Source organism: Sardina pilchardus, chromosome 11 (assembly GCF_963854185.1).
Source record: "Sardina pilchardus chromosome 11, fSarPil1.1, whole genome shotgun sequence".
Taxonomy (NCBI): Eukaryota; Metazoa; Chordata; class Actinopteri; order Clupeiformes; family Clupeidae; genus Sardina; species Sardina pilchardus.
Genome location: NC_085004.1, coordinates 16,942,029 through 16,959,714, shown reverse-complemented (window position 1 = coordinate 16,959,714; position 17,686 = coordinate 16,942,029). Strand labels below are relative to the sequence as shown.

Here is a 17,686-nt window from a genome sequence, read left to right as displayed (position 1 = left end):
GCAAAACAATCAAGTGCGCGAGAACATTTGTGGTAGATCAAACTAGTGCTTCAATCTGGATGTAGCTGTACAACATCAAAATAATGAAAAAAAGACAAACAGTTCTGAAATGTTTTAAAACATTAGAATAACAGGTTTGGAAAAGTCATCATAACCCAGATGTAATACTTTGTAGAGCTTCGTTTTGCTTTCATTTGGATATGTCTCTATTAGCTTTGTATGAATATTTGCCCAATCTTCTTGCAGAATTGTTCAAATTCAGTCACATTCTGTGAGGAACGGTGTGGACTACTCTCTTCAAGTCAATCCACAGATTTATAGGATGTAAGTCAGGGCTTTGACTTGGCCACTCAAGGACATTCACCTTCCTATCCTGAAGCCACTGCTTTGTTCTTTTGGCTGTATGTTTAGGATCATTGTCGTGTTGAAAGGTGAATGACCTGCCCATCTTCAGCTGTCTAGCAGAGGAACGCAGGTTTTCCTCAAGAATTTGGGTGTACTTGGCAGCATCCATTTTCCCTTCTATCCTGACCAATTGCCAGAAACATCCTCACAACATAATGTTGATCCCATCATGCTTCACAGTAGGTATGGTGTGTTTTGGGTGGTGTACTGTGTTTGCTTAGTGCCTGGAGTTCAGTCCAAAGAGTTCAATCTTAGTCTCCAAAAAATTCAATCTTAGTCTCATCTGACCATAAAACCTTTTTCCACTTGGTAGCAGAATATTCCAGATGTGTTTTTGCACTGAACTCCAAGCGCTATGTTTGGCAAAAAACTAATGGTTGACACATTTTGTAAAATATAGCATTCTGTTTTTATTTAGATTTTACACAGCGTACCCAACTTTGTTGGATATGGGGTCGTATTAATCATCATCATCATCATCATCAACCACTTTATTGCCAGAGTCCATTCAGAAGGAACAGACAACAAGACATGATGACATACTACATACATTACAAAGGAAAAGAGAGAAAAAAAAACTGCATTTTGCAAAAATTGCATTTCTATAACTTCTAACAGTTTGATTCCAAAACGCTATATATCCGTTTTTAAAAACATTAAAAAGTCATGTTATTTAATTGTGTATTCAAGGAAATATCTATCAAATTGCAGTTGTGTTGTTTTGATTGTGTAAAGATAAAGCAAATAACAATATTCTACAGCATTTCCACTGAAATTACTTGGAAACAAATGGTTTAAAAAACATTAAAATTCATTAGAATGGTAGATAGCATTTTGGAACCAAACTCTTTTGTACCACTCTGGGTGATGCTCAGGCAACAGATGAATTTGTATGTCCGACTTCTCAATGATGCCTGGAAGGTGCTGACCCGTGCATAACAGGTCCCTTGCACTGGAGAGTCTGGGTCTCTTGAGTAGTATCCTCAAGATTCAATACATGTATTGCCATGTCAACAAGTTGACAGGAATTTAACATGAAAGGACAGACATCATAAGTACAGAAAAACAGACAATGTATAACAAACAATATCCAGCAGACAGTAGAACAATAGACCATACACAGACAGTAAAACAGTAAGCAATACTCCTCGGCAGAGAGCTTCTTCACTTGCCTTTTAAAACTTAGTCTACAAGGGAGTAGTACACAAAGGAGTCCAATCAGTATGCTTTAAAGAGACTAATAAAAATCGTCTGTGCTCATGTGGGATTTTCTTACCATTATGTTATCTTGGGTATATGATATGCAACACTGCCTGTATGTATTGTCATCATCAGATTATCTGTTATCTGATCATCTGTTATGACTCAGATATTTTATTTTATTGCCGATATCCATCGCTTGTCTAGACAGATACAATTAATGAGTCTGGGAAACAGATATTTGTGTCCCCTTTTGTACTACATATGAAGACAGCACTCATTTTATAGTAGTATTTAACAGCACATCATATTTCACCTCATTAGAGCATAATTCAGAAGTTGCTAAAAGCCAGAACTGGGAAAGAGAATGGCCAGACCATCAGCATGTATGCTATGATTGACCAAGGAGTTTCCAATCATACAGCCAGTTTTGTAGCCTAAGTAGACTCTGTCTTTTAATTATTCTGTCTGGTGTCTTTTATGTTGTCTTTTTAATTATTTTTTTCACTTTTAAACAATTATACCTTCTGTGTCCATGCTCCATAAGGTCATGGACATTAGAACTAGCACCAATCTCATGATCATTTCCTCTCGCCTTTTCCAGTCTTTGCTACAATTTCCTTCTCCAGTCTTCCTTTACTTTCTTGACTTATTTCTTAACCTTGAATTTTATTTCATTTGAATTATTTCATATATTTTACATAATATAGGCCTACACCAAAATCGTCACTCAATTTTATTTGTAAAGTATTTGGTCTGATTTTGAGGCCAAAGCCCATATATAAAAAGTTGTGTACGGGACTGAACTAAGTTTATTTGATTATTAAAAGCCCAACTTCTATCATACTGCTATGGTCCATGAACAGCAGGTGGCGTATGCACACTGTTTTTTAAATATAAAGTCCTCTTATCAAGGCCCTGTCTAATAGGCACTCTAGAGATCACAAACTTAACATTTCAATAGAAAAATACACTCTCCTACTTTAAAAATAATGGATGAATTTTAGATTAATGCAATGTATGTGCCAAATTTACATTGGGTGAGCTGACACTGAAGTTGTGGGCTTTAAAACAAGTTAGGCTACATCCTCTTCGGCTGGTTAGAATGTCCCTCATGTTTACTTCACAGTAAGTGCTACAGCAAATTGTCATGAACAAACGTGACAACACTCAGAAATGTAGTATGGCAAGTGAAAGGGTCATTTGTGTATTTAAAAGGCCCGTCACGGCACGATAGGTCTGCGTGCTCGCACGTGTGCCTGCGAGATTATACATTGTTACTGTAACACATTAATGGGTACGAACTGTCTCCACAGTAATGACCAATGTTTGTATGGCCAGGTGATTAGGGAATGAGTCTGTGGAATTGCCATAAGTTTTGCATAAGCGACGTTGTAACTATTTAACCTGTGACTGTAGTACAAGAACTCTGGAACTTGTTGCTGTCGCTGGGCGGGTCCTATTGATGTTGTACGCTTAGGCGGGGGGTGTATTACTGAGGGAGGAAAATCTAGTCAAGGGAGTTACAGCCTCAACGCCAGGCGTTTCGAGATATGAGATCAGACTCTATTTCTCTTTTCTGTCCTTTCTGAAAACACAGAATAAGGGCTGATCACTTTACAGGCGAACCGAGGCTTACGATTCTATTTAAGGGCGACTTTTAACCCCCCCGGTGTGCATGCACGGTTCCCCTATCAGTAGGCAAGTTATTGAGAGAGAGCCAGAGAAGAGGGAAAAGGGTAACCCCAGGAAACAGGGATGGTGGACAATTCCGGTAGCAGCAAGGCGCAAATGGTGAGTAGAGTCACTGCTCTTTGGCGCTGTGCCCATAACGAGTTGTAATTCTGACTCCAGGCTCTCGGAGAAACAGGAGAACACATTTTTTGTGTGTGTTGTCGGCTACGCAAGAACGACGGGTTAAGGTAGACAACAAATGTTCAGAATTCTCTGTGAAATATTTTACAACGATTTAACTGGAAACTTGTGGACGCGGCGACGTTTAGTCTGCGCTCGCGACAAACCTCAAAGATAGTATTTTAATTGGCAAATCGATCTAATTGGCTACAAATAAACCTCAGATTACATAGTGCTGTGTGAAAATTGGAGTCTACTTATTTTATATTTGGGTTACTTTCCTTTTTAGGATACTAGGCTACTTAAATAGTAAAGCTTCCACACCCATGTGTGTGCTACTGTAGCCTGTTTACTCTCATTCACGGGCGCTTGGAGCCCCGCCATATGCATCTGCTAAATACATCGCATGTTGCTTTGATTAGGGCGAGTTGGGAGTTTCTGCTTTGATCAGAAGTAAACTTTACATGAATAGGCTACCAGCATTATCTGTCCAGTCAGTTGACATACATGTAAATACTTTTTTGCTTTCCGTAACAATCAAAAGAAACTTGCTTTTAATAACTTACAGTAGCCCATGTTTTTGTTTGTCTTATCGAAATAATGTTCTTGACGTGTAAATCTAGCCATATTGCTGTTTTAAAAAATGAAGTAAGGCCATTTGTACAATTAAAAGAGAGCAGGATGTAGCTTGCGCATGACCAATAAACCTATGAAATCGCCGTAAATGAGAAGATTTTTTTTATTTTTATTTTTTAAATATTTTATATATAGGTTATTTTTAATAACATGAGAAATCTGACGGGGACAAGTAACAAAATACATCTTGTTAAATATCAAACAATTTGAAATGGCCTCCATACGACATTGTCAGAAGTGTATTATTCTAAGGCTGCCTCGTGATAGTTTTGTGCTGCATCATATAGGACAAAGTTGCTTTTTAACATCGCTTGTTTCTCCGGCTTTTTGACAGTGTCCGTTTTCACGCTTCAGACTATTTTAATGGAAGCTTGTTTAGTTAGATGAAAATGGGCTAGGCAGTGTTGACATTCCATGGCCTTTCAGGAGCAGGTTGGACTCATCAGCTATGTCAAACAGTCCTGTCAAATGTGTACATGTTTGACCTACATAGTCTTGGATTTTTCCATTCCTGCAGTCAATGTTTCAACCCTCTGAATGGAATAAAAGACTATTAGGCTACTTTGTGGACATGCTTGCATCATTTTCTGCTGAAAATGAAACTAACAAAAGCTTGTTAATGTATGACATGGTAAGCCTTCCTATGGTAAGTTGACTGTTGAATCACATGGTGTAACAGAAGGCACTATATATCTTTCCTGCGTCTCCACCATAATTGTAGGATGGACTGGATTGCTTGGTCAACTGAAAACATAGCTACTATAAGTATCTCTCCCTCCCAAAGCGTGTCTTCATAGAAACCAAAGCGTGGGGGGTGGGGTGGAGGGGGTATAAAAAGTGGTCATTTGAAGGGGACGGTTTTATGGCTGGCTATTGACGTCTTTGTGGCTTCCTCTCCCCCCCCCCTTCTCTTATCCCTCCCCCCTCCCACAAACCCCCACCTTCCCTGCCTCCGCTGCCTCCCCCAGCCCAGTATGTCTCAGGAGGGCGGTCTGGGGACGGGTGTGAAACTAGAGGCGGTGATGGAGCAGCTCCAGCGGCAGCAGCAGGCGCGTCTGGAGATGGAGCGCAAGGAGCGGCACCTGCGCGAGGCCCACATCATGTACGCCCAGCAGATGGCCGCGCAGCAGGCCATCCTGGCGGCCGCGCGCGCCCAGGGCGCCGGCTTCATGGGCAAGGGACTCGGCCCGGCCGGCATGGCGGCTCTGGCCATGGCTAGCGCGGGCGGCGGCGTTGGCGGTGTTGGTGGTGGCGGTGGCGTTGGTGGCGGCGTGATGTCGCGGGCGTCCAACCAGAACAGCGTGGACTCTGAGCGCGAGGACGACGACGAGGACGGCGGCGGCGGCGCCCGCGGCCGGCAAGACTCCGGGGAGGATGACGACGACGAAGACGACGAGGAGGAGGAGGAGATGATGGAGGGGGACGAGGGCACCGAGGGGGAGGAGGAGGACGACGAGCGGGGAGGCGTCGCGGGGGGACAGGCCGGCATGGGCTCGTCCACGGCCGCCGCCGCTGCCGCCGCAGGGCTGGAGTACCTCAGGAAGCAGACGCTGGCTCTCCAGCAGGGCATCCCGCGCATGCCCCCGCGTCCCTACGGCAGTTACGTGCCCGCTGCCCCGGGCCCCGTTCCCCAGAGGGCCCCCTCGCCCCCCGTCAGGGTCAAACAGGAGCCCGAAGAGAGCCTCTCGCCAGCCGAACCCCACTCAGCTGCCTCCCCCAACGGACAGGCCGACTGGGGCTATGACGATCACTTCAAGCAGGTAAGGCCCCGTTTCATAGTATGCTTCACCCCCTCACCAACCTCCCTCTCCTCCCTCTCTGTCCTTTGTAACACTGTCTTCACTTCCTTCCTTCCATCACTATTTTTTGTGTTACCCCCCCCCCCCCCCCACCTGATATATATATATCTGACGCATATCACATGTCTTGATCTTGAGGGCCATGCAGAAATGCGTGGCTGTGTTTTCTGAGTGACTGATAAATGCTGAGCCATCAGATTGGAGTGTTTGCCGGCTGGCTGCTGGCACTTCAGTGATTAGTCATCGAGTTTCTCGGGCCGGCCGGGCCGGGAGCGCTGTGTAATCAAAGTGCACACATCCGCTTCTCAGGAGCGCAGCGCAGCGCAGCGCAGCGTAGCGCTGCAAGGAGGAAAAGTGTTGTGTGCTGCCAGTACAGTTTTAGTTTCTCTCTCTCTCTCTCTCTCCCTCTCTCTCTTTCCCTCGTTCTTTGACACCCTGCTGTTGTGAGCTTTCGCTGATTGCTTCGGCGTGCTCCCACAGGGGTTGGGGGGGGGGGGGGGTGTGAGGGATGCTCAGCTGGCCTCCATCTTTTGCGTGGTGGTGGTGTGAGAGTTGTGGAGAGGAGGGGAGGCCGCTATGGGCCAGAAATCCTGGAAGTGAGCGCTGGCAGCCGGCCAGCCAGCCAGCCAGCCAGACGAACGCAGCCAGCCAGCCGGAGAGCGGCCGGCGGTCCACCCCCACCGCCGCGGCACCCCCGGGCGGTGCTCCTGCAAGTTGTAGATCATACCGTTCATGCTTTCTCTCTCTTTTCACTCTCACGCCTCCTTCGCTCTTCACTCTCTCTCTCTCTCTCTCTCTCTTTCACCGACTCTCTTATGCGCTCCGTCGCTCGTTCTCTCTCTCTCTCTCGCTTGTTTTTTTCGCCCACGTGGGCTCGGAGATCGCTCGCTCGCCCGCTCGCTCTCGCTGTGCTGACTGAATGAGCCGAGCGAGCGAGCGAGCGAGCGCACGTGCTCTGGAATGCTTTGGCGGCTTGGCTGCTGTTCAGGTGACCGAGGCAGATTTGGCCCACGTGTGCTGTCAAGAGGGTGTGTTGTGTGCCTGTGTGTGTGTGTGTGTGTGTGTGTGTGTGTGTGTGTGTTGAAGTGGGTCAGAGCCAAGTGGCGCACGGTAGCTGCCGCCCCTGCCTCAGGAGGTCTTGGGCACGTTGCCAGGTGCTCTCGATTCCCCCTAGGTAAACACTCGGCCATGCTCTCTCTCTCTTTCTCTCTCTTTCTCTCTCGCTCTCTCTCAAACACACTCTCTCACACACACACACACACACACATATGCGCTCACAGAAAAAACAGTAGGATGAGTTTCGAGGAAATACAAACAGATCCAGGGGGAATAGTATTTCTTACACTTCTGTATGCACTTTGAAACCCTATCGTAGATTAAACCGGGACTGTGTGTGTGTGTGCAGTGGGGTGAGGGGGCGGCAGTTAAGCCCAAAGGGCGGGGTGTTGAGAAGAGTCTGGGTTCGGATATGCTGCTCTGCACTGTGATTTTCTGGGATTTCATTACAGGCTATTTAAAGGGAAATGGTAGGGATGGCGTCGCGCCCACAAACCCAAATTTAGATGTGAGCTCTCACTCTCCCTGTCTCTCTCCCTCTCTCTCTCTGTCTCGCTCTCTGTCTCGCTCTCTCTCCCTCTCTCTCTGTCTATCCCTCTCCCTCTCTGTCTGTCTGTCTGTCTCGCTCTCTCTCTCTCCCTCTCTCTCTGTCTCTCTCTCTGTCAGTCTCTCTCTCTCTCTCTCTCTCTTGCTCTCTCTCTCTCCCTCTCTCTCTGTCTATCCCTCTCCCTCTCTGTCTGTCTGTCTGTCTCGCTCTCTCTCTCTCCCTCTCTCTCTGTCTCTCTCTCTGTCAGTCTCTCTCTCTCTTTCTCTCTCTCTCTCTCTCTGTATTCATGCATGTGTCTGTGGTGTGAGGTTGGGGGTGTTGTACAGAGGCTTGATGGGAGTGATCCGCTAGGAGGGTTTTACTAAAATCAAAGGCCTCTGAAACAGAGACATTAAATCCAGACAAAGGCCCAAAGAGATTCACACGAAGGTTGCTCTCTCTTTTCTCTTGTCTCCACTATCTATTGACATGGTGGTGAGGGCCGTAGCCTGAGGGGAGGGGCTTTGGGGAGCGGTGCATCATGGGAAGAGTATTGCCCTCTGGTCCGGCCCCCTTGTCCTTTTAGTGTCTCTCCCCTTTGATCTCTTGTCATTATGTCAGCTGTGCGGTATTTAATGGCGGCCCATCTCTGGAAGTAGTCTCAGGTTGCCACGCTATACAGGGTGGGATGGAGGGAGAGGGAGGGACAGAGAGGGAGAGAGAGAGAGAGAGACAGACAGGGGGAGGGAGAGAGAGAGAAAGAGAGATGTAGGAACAGCCACTTGTCTTTAATGGCATTGTTTGTGCCAGACGCTCCAATCTCCAGCCCTCGTGTGCCATAAATTCCCTCCTCAAATGATTGGGCTGCGCGCCAGCTTTTTTCATCTACACGGGAAGTAATAGCTCCTTTCTAAAGGCTCGTGTTGATGGCTCTGCTGTGTTAGGGGGGGGGGGGGTTGCAGAGAACCATGCTCTGAAACTCCATTTGAATTTGTGGTCTTTTCTCTAGCCCAAGAGACGCTAGATGACACGACAGCTGCTGGATAATTAGCTCAGAGTTGGAGATGGCAGAACACATGGACACACACAGTGCAGATGCAGTTCTGTGTCTCGCGTTGGTTCTCCATTGGTATCAGGATAAGAACAACCATGCTGGACCTGTAGGGCTGTGAGAAAGTAGCAACTGATTCAAAACTAAAGCAAAGTCACTGAAGTGAAATACCTCTGAATCTTTGCCGCGAGAGAGTAGTGAAGATGAGTGTGGAGGTGAGCGGAGAGGAGAGGAGAGGAGAGGAGAGGAAATGGGAGGTCCGGTCAGGAGAGGAGGGACGAGGGTGAGGGCGAAGACTGACAGAGATGGAGATCGTGGCTCGTGTCGCTCGGCCCGTCCGTCTGGGGGGTCCGTGTCGTGTCGGCAGTGATGTATGTCCTGTGACCTCACCCCGTGCCCCAAACGGCCGGGTAAATAATTGTCCGACAAGCGGCCGAACAAAGGGCGTCGCGTGCTGGGGGCAGAGCGGGCGGGAGTTGGGGGAGCGGCGGTCAGCAGCCTGCCCAATGAGACGCACTCTGCCCTGGGATGCTCAGGACAGCTGACCCCTCTAATCCACACAACCTGCTCCCTTGGGGCCCACCGTGACCTGCGCCACCAATACACACACACACACACACATACATACGCAGGCAGGCAGGCAGGCAGGGACATAGGCACACACACACACATACGTACGCTTGCACGCAGGCACGCATGCGCCTAGGCACAGGCACGTGTATGTACACTTACACTCACACACACACACACACACACACACACACACATGAAACGTGGATGCACCCATTCACATACACACGCACACACTCTTGGACAGACATAGCACAGATACATACAGTGATGCAAACACAAATCCACTCATATCAATCTAATCTATTCCTCTGTCTCTCTCTCTCTGTCTCTCTCTCACCCTCCCACACACACACAGACACAGAGATGTCAGAAATCCTGAGTGGGTTGTGGTGTGTGCTGGTATCTGCTGGTATCTGTTGGTATCTGTTGGTGGTGGCAATAGGCTCGTCTCCTGTTACGCTGTACTAGCTGCAAGCCACAGCACTCCGGCTCCATTCATCGCCTCACTCCACACGTTTTACGTATACGCACCAAAAAACACACACGCGTATGTGCACATACATTAATGCACACATTCAGTGTATGCACACAAATACGTACATATGTATGCATGCATGCATTTATCAGAATTCACAAACACCCATCCTACAGTTGTTCTGTTATGGTAACATAAATGTGTAGTGGGTGAACGCGTGCACGCGTGCAAAAGCGTATAGCACACATTTGTTACAAACACCTCACATTACGCACACACACACACACACACACCACACACTGCAGAGGTCCGCACACCTATAAAAAATGACTCGTGCTGTCCTTGTGGCTAAGCCGAAATCAAGGCCCGCTTTACTGTCCGCTCTTGCATAATTTAGCGTCGTCTTGGCAACACTTTGCGGCACGCGCTTTCGGAGGAAGTGTGGAAAGATCTGCATGCTTGCAAATGAGATCGATGAGAGTTTTTTGTGTGCGTGTGTGTGTGTGCATGCGTATGTGTGTGCATGCGTGTGTGTGAGTGTGGGTGGGGGTGTGACGGGGGTTGGGTGCTGAGGGGTAGATGGGTGACAGGTGGATGTTGGAGGGTGGGTGGATGATTGGCCTCATTCAGAGCTCATGCATCATGGATTAGGAAACCTGCACCTTGCCCTACCTCCAGCCGCAGCAGATGTGCCCCTGTGTGTGTGTGTGTGTGTGTGTGTGTGTGTGTGTGTGTGTGTGTGTGTGTGTGTGTGTGTGTGTTTGTGTGTGTGTGTGTGTGCGTGTGTGTGTGCACATGCATTTCTGTTTCTTGTTTCTCTGCATGTTGAACATGTCACCCTTGTTTATTACACATTTCCCTCCGCTTCATACACACACACACACGCACACACACACGCATTGTCACACTCAACAGCTACATACAAAAGATGTGTGATCCCCCTCCATCTTCTAATGGAAACCACAGCTTGTGCATGTGTCGGGTCTGACACAGGTGTGTGGCTTGACCTCATTTTGAGCTTCTGCGTGTGCTGGGTTGAGTATGCGTGTGTCTCAGTGTGTGTGTGTGTGTGTGTGTGTGTGTGTGTGTTTTTTCCCTCTCAAACATATCAAAGCTTCCAGTCGTCATTCTTCTCTCTTTGTTCTCTCTCTCTTTTTTGAGTTTCTTTCTACAGTTATATGCATTTTTTTTCTCTCCTTCACTTCTCTGAATTCGTCCCTCGTTTGTCCTTCGTGTGTGTGTTGTTAAAGTGCAGGCATTCTAGTTGGATGACTAACAAGCCCCTATGCTCGCGACCTTTCACACAGTGAATGAACTGAGACCAGTCGGTGGAAGAGTTGATGTGAAAATTCCACACGGCCATTGCCGAGCTCGAGAGCCCACTGCTCCCACCCCCCCCCCTCCCCTGCTCTCGCAAGGCGCCCATTGAGGCTTCGCAACAGTTGTTTATTCAACCTGACGACGCATTCAGTGGCTGACCAGTGCTTCATTGGCCACCGCCATGGGTACAATTTAGAAAGTGGCGTGGTTAGGGGGGAAAAAAAATGACCTGCTGTCGCTCGAGCTGCCGTGCCCTTGTTGAAAGGACTACATTACAGAGCACAGGTCACTTACAAAACCAACCCAACACACACACACACACACACACACACGCACACACACATAAGACACACGCTGACACTCGCATAAGATGTTTCAAGTGTGATTTTATGCCCTTAAAGAATCCAAAGTATTGCAGCCAGAGGCACTATGGATTCGACTGACGTCACAGTTATATGTCTCCCTGTACTTGAGCAAAGGTGTTTTATGGCTCACTCAATCACAAGCCACACACACACACACACACACACACACAGAGCAGAATCCTCTGTCCGCTTGCAGGGCTTAATGTGATCATACATGTTGGTGCTCATGTTCATGCCGAGAGAGAGGAAGAGCGGGAAAGAGAGAGAGAGAGAGTGGCTCTTTATCTTTAGAAAGTCTTTATTTGAAATCCTTTAAAGACTAATACAATCAGGCCAAATGGCATGACCAGTGAAACACAAATATCCATCAGTCACATACAGTACATACAACGTGTCTTCCCAAAGTGAGCCACATTGTGTGTTTAATAAAAGCTGCATTCCACCTCTATTCTATTCTCCATTCTATTCTATTCTGCTTCCAACGAGATCTCAATGTGGCCATCAAGGACAGAAAAAGACAGAGAGAAAAAAAGAGGGAAATGTGGAAATGGCAAGCTTGTGTGTTTGTGTGTGTGTGTGTGTTTGTGTGTGTGTGTGTGTGTGTGTGTGTGTGCGCGTCTGGGTTTCTGAATGCTGGTGAGCACTTAGGAGGTGATCGCAAGATAGCACATGTGCCATTTTTCTCCAACATCCTCCAGCACCTCAGAGGCATTCAGTCGAAGGTCACTCTCAGAAATACCGAGCAGCGAAATGAACTCCTTTGTGCAGAGGTCAAGGCCTGCCATATGCCTCAAAATGGATTCCATTAGATCAGAAAAAGGCGATTAAGACCGCTTCGTTCCGCATGGAGATGTAAGAGGTGTGTGGTTGCTAATGGTGCCTGGTGAATAAATACCAAGGTCGCCGAGACGACTGTAAAATAACATTCTATTCAAAGTTTTTCTCTTATCTTCAACTCCGGCATGTAGGTCAGTCACTACAGCTCCTCCGGAGTGGCAGATAGATGAGGTTTTTAAAAGCCACTCTGATGTTTATTTGAATTGTGTTGGGGAACTCGGCTGTAAAGAGGCCTTATTTTTGTGTGTGTGCTGGGGATTTCTGTGCTAAATGAAGCATTTATGACTTCTAAAACAGAACTGTGCCCCAGCTGGGTGTGTGCTGGCTCGTGTTTAAGGTGGTGCATCATGGCTGTTGACTGATGCTCTGTGTGTGTGTGTGACTGTGTGTGTGTGTGTGTGTGTGTGTGTGAGAAAGAGAGGGAGGGAGAGAATGTATGCCTGTGCGTGTATATGGTTGTGTGTGTGTGTGTGTGTATGTAAGACATGGGTTTACATGATCTGATTTCCCTCCTTACTTGCTGCAAGGCACCCAGGTACACAAAGGAATTAACAAAAGCAACCTACGGTTGGTGTAATCTGCAGATGATCTAAGTGTGTGTGTGTGTATTTGTGTGTGTGTGTGTGGGGAGATGTTGTGTGGGGATTTGATGCTGCCCTGCCCTTAACAGCCCAGTGTGGAAGATTCCACAAAGCCCTGAAATAGAGGTATTGAATTTAGTAGGGTAATGAAGGGTGGGGGAGGGGTGATGGGAGGAGTGTGTGTGTGTGTGTGGGGGGGGGGCATTTCTTTGCCCCACCCAAAGGAAACATTCCAGACAGAATTAAAGAGTTAACTCTCTTCAAACAGATAGCACACCCGTCACTGGCTCCTTACTACACTCACTGTGTGTGTGTGTGTGTGTGTGTGTGTGTGTGTGTGTGTGTGCGTGGGGAGAAGGGGTGGTATCTGCTGTCTTTTCTATGGCCTGTCAGAGCCTGATTGGTGATCTTTTATGTCACTGTTGGCCCAGGGGTTGAAAAGGAAGGGAAAAAAGGAAGAAACAGAATGTGAGAAAGTAGAGAGTGAGAGATGGAGAGGGAAAAAGAGAGATAGAGAGCGAGAGAGGGAGAGAGAGAGAGAGAGTTGTTATAATATCTGTTTGGTTCCCAGGGGTCCCTCACATCTGTTGCTGCTGGTTGAGAGGGGCCTCCTGTTTTGGGCTGTAGCATGGGGGGTTGTGTGTGTGTGTGTGTGTGTGTGTGTGTCTGATGGATTGTATTTGTGTATGTGAAAGACTAGGTTTGAAATTCCCCTGTGTGTGTGTTTGTGTGTGTGTGTGTGTGTGTGTGTGTGTGTGTGTGTGTGTTTGCCGTTGAAGTAAACTGCCACAGCCCTCAGCCCAGAGAGTGTGAAGGCGTCCTCTGTCTGACTGGAGTCTGAACCAGTTCATCTTCATTCTGTTCTGCTGTGCTGCAGGGGCACTGGTATGCATATGCAGCTCTGAATCAACACAATGATACGAGTCTATACATCATGACGTGGTCCGTTGGTCACAGGAATCCTGCGTGTTGTTTCATAAGACGTTAATGCCACTGAGAGCTTCTGTGTGTATCGCGCACAATAAGATCAGACTAGTTGTAAAAGAGGGATCTAGACGACGACATCCACCCTTTTCTGTTTTCATTTCAATCCGAAGCATCTTTATTATGTTTTTGCCACTCACCCACACGCTACCCCGAGCTCCTGAAATAGTAGGATTTGAATCTGCGAATCTGCAAACAACTGAAGACAATGGCACTCAGTTAAATGCTGCATTTTACAATGCGATTGCGTGACTGGTCATGCCATTTGTGTCAATGGTCATGTGATCCACACTTCAGGTGTCCTACTATCTGAGTGTCCCCATGTGCACAAGATTAGACAATTGCAAACGTGTGTGTGGATGGAAAGCGTATTTAATACAAATTAAATGAGGTAAAAATAATGTGTGGATGTAGCCAGAGGCTTGTTGATGGTATTTTCTTTCAGGTAGATTGCTGCAGCTGGTAGAGTTGTCTGAGCTCATACAATGGCTCTCAGCTGAAATGGTGGTTGTTGTATTTTAAAGGTTAAGGTTTTTGTGAGTACATTTTTTTAGGAATCTTCACCAAGGATGTACTAGGGCTCATTTCTGTGTCAGGTATTTATTGTGTTGCTTGTTTGGTGGTTGTTTGTTTGTTTGTGTATGTGTACTGGTTCCCTGTGGACGAGGGTTGTTAGGTACTCCCTGTAGACCCCTCATATTCTCTCACAAGTACATTAATGGCAAGAAAATATTAAGATGACCAACCTCTCTCTCCCTCTCTTGCTCTTTCTCTCTCTCACACACACACACACACACACACACACACACACACACACACACACACACACACACACACTCATTTCTATGGTTTGGAGCTCCACAGGCGTGATGCAAATGATGTGTGTGTCCATTAGGCTTGTGTCACTTCTCTTCATAATCGCACCCAGGAGAGCTCACTTCCGCATCAATAATGGAGGAAGACCCCCCCCTCCCCCTCCCCCTCCCCCAATCACTCCCGTAATCTGATCACTCAAATGATCCCAACCCCAAGCCATCCTATCTCTATACCACCCCACCCCCACCCCCATCTCCACCCCCATCTCAGCACCATCCTTGCTCCCCAACCTCCATGTCCCACTTGACTCCTCAGTAGTAGCTAGTTTCAGGTGAGGTGCTCTAGTCTCCAGCTGGGTGAAGGAAACCTCCACTTCCGCCAGTAGGAGATTGGGTGGAGCGCTGGATAACCCCCCCCCCCCCCCCTCCATCCTCCATGGAACTAAAGCTATTATGCCTGTACTCCTGGCCATAGTGGATGTTGGATGTGGTTGTTTCTGTAACAGATTGAGACACTGGTCTTGAACACGTACTGTGGGGATTAAATTGCCAAAACCAAGCATGCTCTAGCAGCTTAATTTGTTTTGACAGCTCCAGTCTTGCATTTACTGGTTGAGTTTCACAAGTGCCAGTTTTATTCCCTGAGAAATAACCAAGAAGCAAATGAATCGGGCCTAGGCTTTCTCTCTATCTCTCTCTATCTCTCTCCATCTCTGTCTCTGTCTCTATCTCTGTCTCTGTCGCTGTCTGTCTATCTGTCTGTCAGTGTGACTTGTATCGTGTGTCTGTCTCTCTCTGTTTCCTGGCGCATGTTAGCCTAGCGCTAGAGGCGCATGTTAGCCTAGCGCTGCAGGTCTGTGTTGTGAGACAGCTGTCTGCCGCTAGCGCTGCGCAGCGCTGCTCTCTCTTGGGACCCGTGGCTCAAAATTGCTGAGTCAGAGTCGCCAGGCAGAGGGGAGAGGAAGGGGAGAAGAGGAGGAGGAGGAGGAATGGGAAAGAGTGTGGAGGTAGAGAGGGAGGGAAGAGGTGGAAGAGCGAGAGGGAAGGAGTGGAGTGTCACACTTACTGTTGTCAGGGCCGTCACCTCCTACTGGGCTCTTGTTGGCAGACCTCCAGACCAGCGGTTAAACACCCACAGAAACACACACACACACACACACACACACACACACACACACACACACACACACACACACACACACACACACACACACACACGTGGGACCGGAGGATCTGAATGAATCACTTCGTGTGTATGTGTGTGTGTCAGAGAGGTGTTGAGTAAACCTCCCCCTGGCTGGTTGGCATGGAGCCAGGCCTGAGCAGAACCAAGGGGTTGTGTGTGTGTGTGTGTGTGTGTGTGTGTGTGTGTGTGTGTGTGTGTGTGTGTGCGCGCACAGGGCAGCGTGTGTTTTGGTTTCAGTCCCACTGTGCTGTTGCTATTCCTCTGTCGCGCAGCAATCCGATCACCTCAGCCCAGCTGAACATACCTCTGCGTCACACACACACACACACACACACACACACACACACACACACACACACACACACCGCACACGCACACACACAGACAGCCGGGCAGCGCGCCAGCCTGAACCGCTGCCAAGTGCTGCCGTCTGAGAGGAGCGGGAGCTAATAGGCTTGGCGTGTAGCAGCGGGCGGCCACATCCAGAGCTCGAGCGAGCGGGCGAGCGCGAAAGTGCTCCGTAGACAGAGCAGGGTGGCGGATGACCACCGGCCGACATCATTATTATTTATACAAAACGAGGCGACTTCGTCTAAAACATTATCCTTTATGTCAGGAGTGCTCTGTATGTTGAGAGTCCTCTCACACACACATATAAATGGAGGAGCCTCACTGAGGATCAAGTCTGCTGGTTCTGCAGGGGCTGCTCTGTTGTTTGTGTTGGGCCATGTGACTGGGAGAGGGACTGGAGAAGGAGTGAGAGAGGACCAGTGAGAGGAAGAGTGACGTGCGGAAGGCTGAGGAGGAGGAGGAGGGATGATGGAGGGATGGAGAGGGGAGAGGTAGAGGGGAAGGAAAGGAAAGAAGCAGGATGGATGGATGTTTAGAGAAATGGAGTGAGTTGAGGGGTGAAGTGTGTGTGTGTGTGTGTGTGCGTGCGTGTGTGCGTGTGTGTGTGCGCTATGAAATCTCAGTGGAGTTGACTCTTCGATACTAAGCCCTGCTATGATGGATAGCCGGCGTCCAGGATAGCCACTCTTAACCAGGAGCTCCGACTGTGAGGCCCAGGCCATTTCCCAGCATGCCTGAGGACAAGTTAAAGTCACTCACCTCTACCACACACACTCACACACACATACAATCCATATTTGTGTGTTTAACCCCCTCTCTACTGATGACTGATGTCCCCCTGTCAGTTTCCAGAGTATGACTCATTCGGAACTCCAAACAAGCAGGAAGTTCTGGTCAGACCAGGTGGCTGAGGGTGTGTGTGTGTGTGTGTGTGTGTGTGTGTGTGTGTGTGTGTGTGTGTGTGTGTGTGTGTGTGTGTGTGTGTGTGTGTGTGTGTGTGTGTGTGTGTGTGTGTGTGTGTGTGTGTGTGTGTGTGTGTGTGTGTGTGTGTGTGTGTGTGTGTGTGTGTGTGTGTGTGTGTGTGTGTGTGTGTGTGTGTGTGTGTGTGTGTGTGTGTGTGTGTGTGTGTGTGTGTGTGTGTGTGTGTGTGTGTGTGTGTGTGTGTGTGTGTGTGTGTGTGTGTGGCGACGACTCTTGTCATTGGAGGGGGAAGCTGTTTTAGTAGTTTCCCTTATGCACTTGATCCTGGAGAATGAACTAGCACAACACACGCACACACACCTACACACACACACACCTACACACACACACACACGCGCACCTACACGCACACACACGCACACACGCGCACCTACACGCACACACACGCACCTACACGCACACACACGCACCTACACACACACACGCACCTACACACACACACGCACCTACACACACACACACACACACACACACACACACACACACACACACCCCTCTGAAGTGGTGAAAGCTTGAGTCCCAGAGTCTCTGGCTGTGCTGAGCGGAGCGGCTGGATTGGGAGGAAGTGGTGGTAAATGATTTAAACTGGGGGCAGAGAGAGATGGAATAATTAACGTTGTCCCGGAGAGGAAAGGAGGAGGTGGGGGGGGGAGAAGGGCTGGGTGGGGGGGCTTTAGAATGTCCGCTGCAG

At 48.3% G+C, this 17,686-nt stretch overlaps 1 protein-coding gene across 1 annotated transcript in view; it reads left to right on the top strand.

Moving 5' to 3' along the window:
- Positions 1–3,257: 3,257 nt before the first annotated feature.
- The window catches only part of LOC134095260 (AT-rich interactive domain-containing protein 3B-like), a 72,030-nt gene continuing 57,601 nt past the window's right edge, over positions 3,258–17,686 (top strand). The window contains exons 1-3 of the mRNA XM_062548711.1: positions 3,258–3,399; positions 5,064–5,545; positions 5,618–5,855. Of these exons, the coding sequence (XP_062404695.1) occupies positions 3,364–3,399; positions 5,064–5,545; positions 5,618–5,855 (756 nt within the window). The 5' untranslated portion in view covers positions 3,258–3,363. The remainder of the gene's footprint in view (positions 3,400–5,063; positions 5,546–5,617; positions 5,856–17,686) is intronic.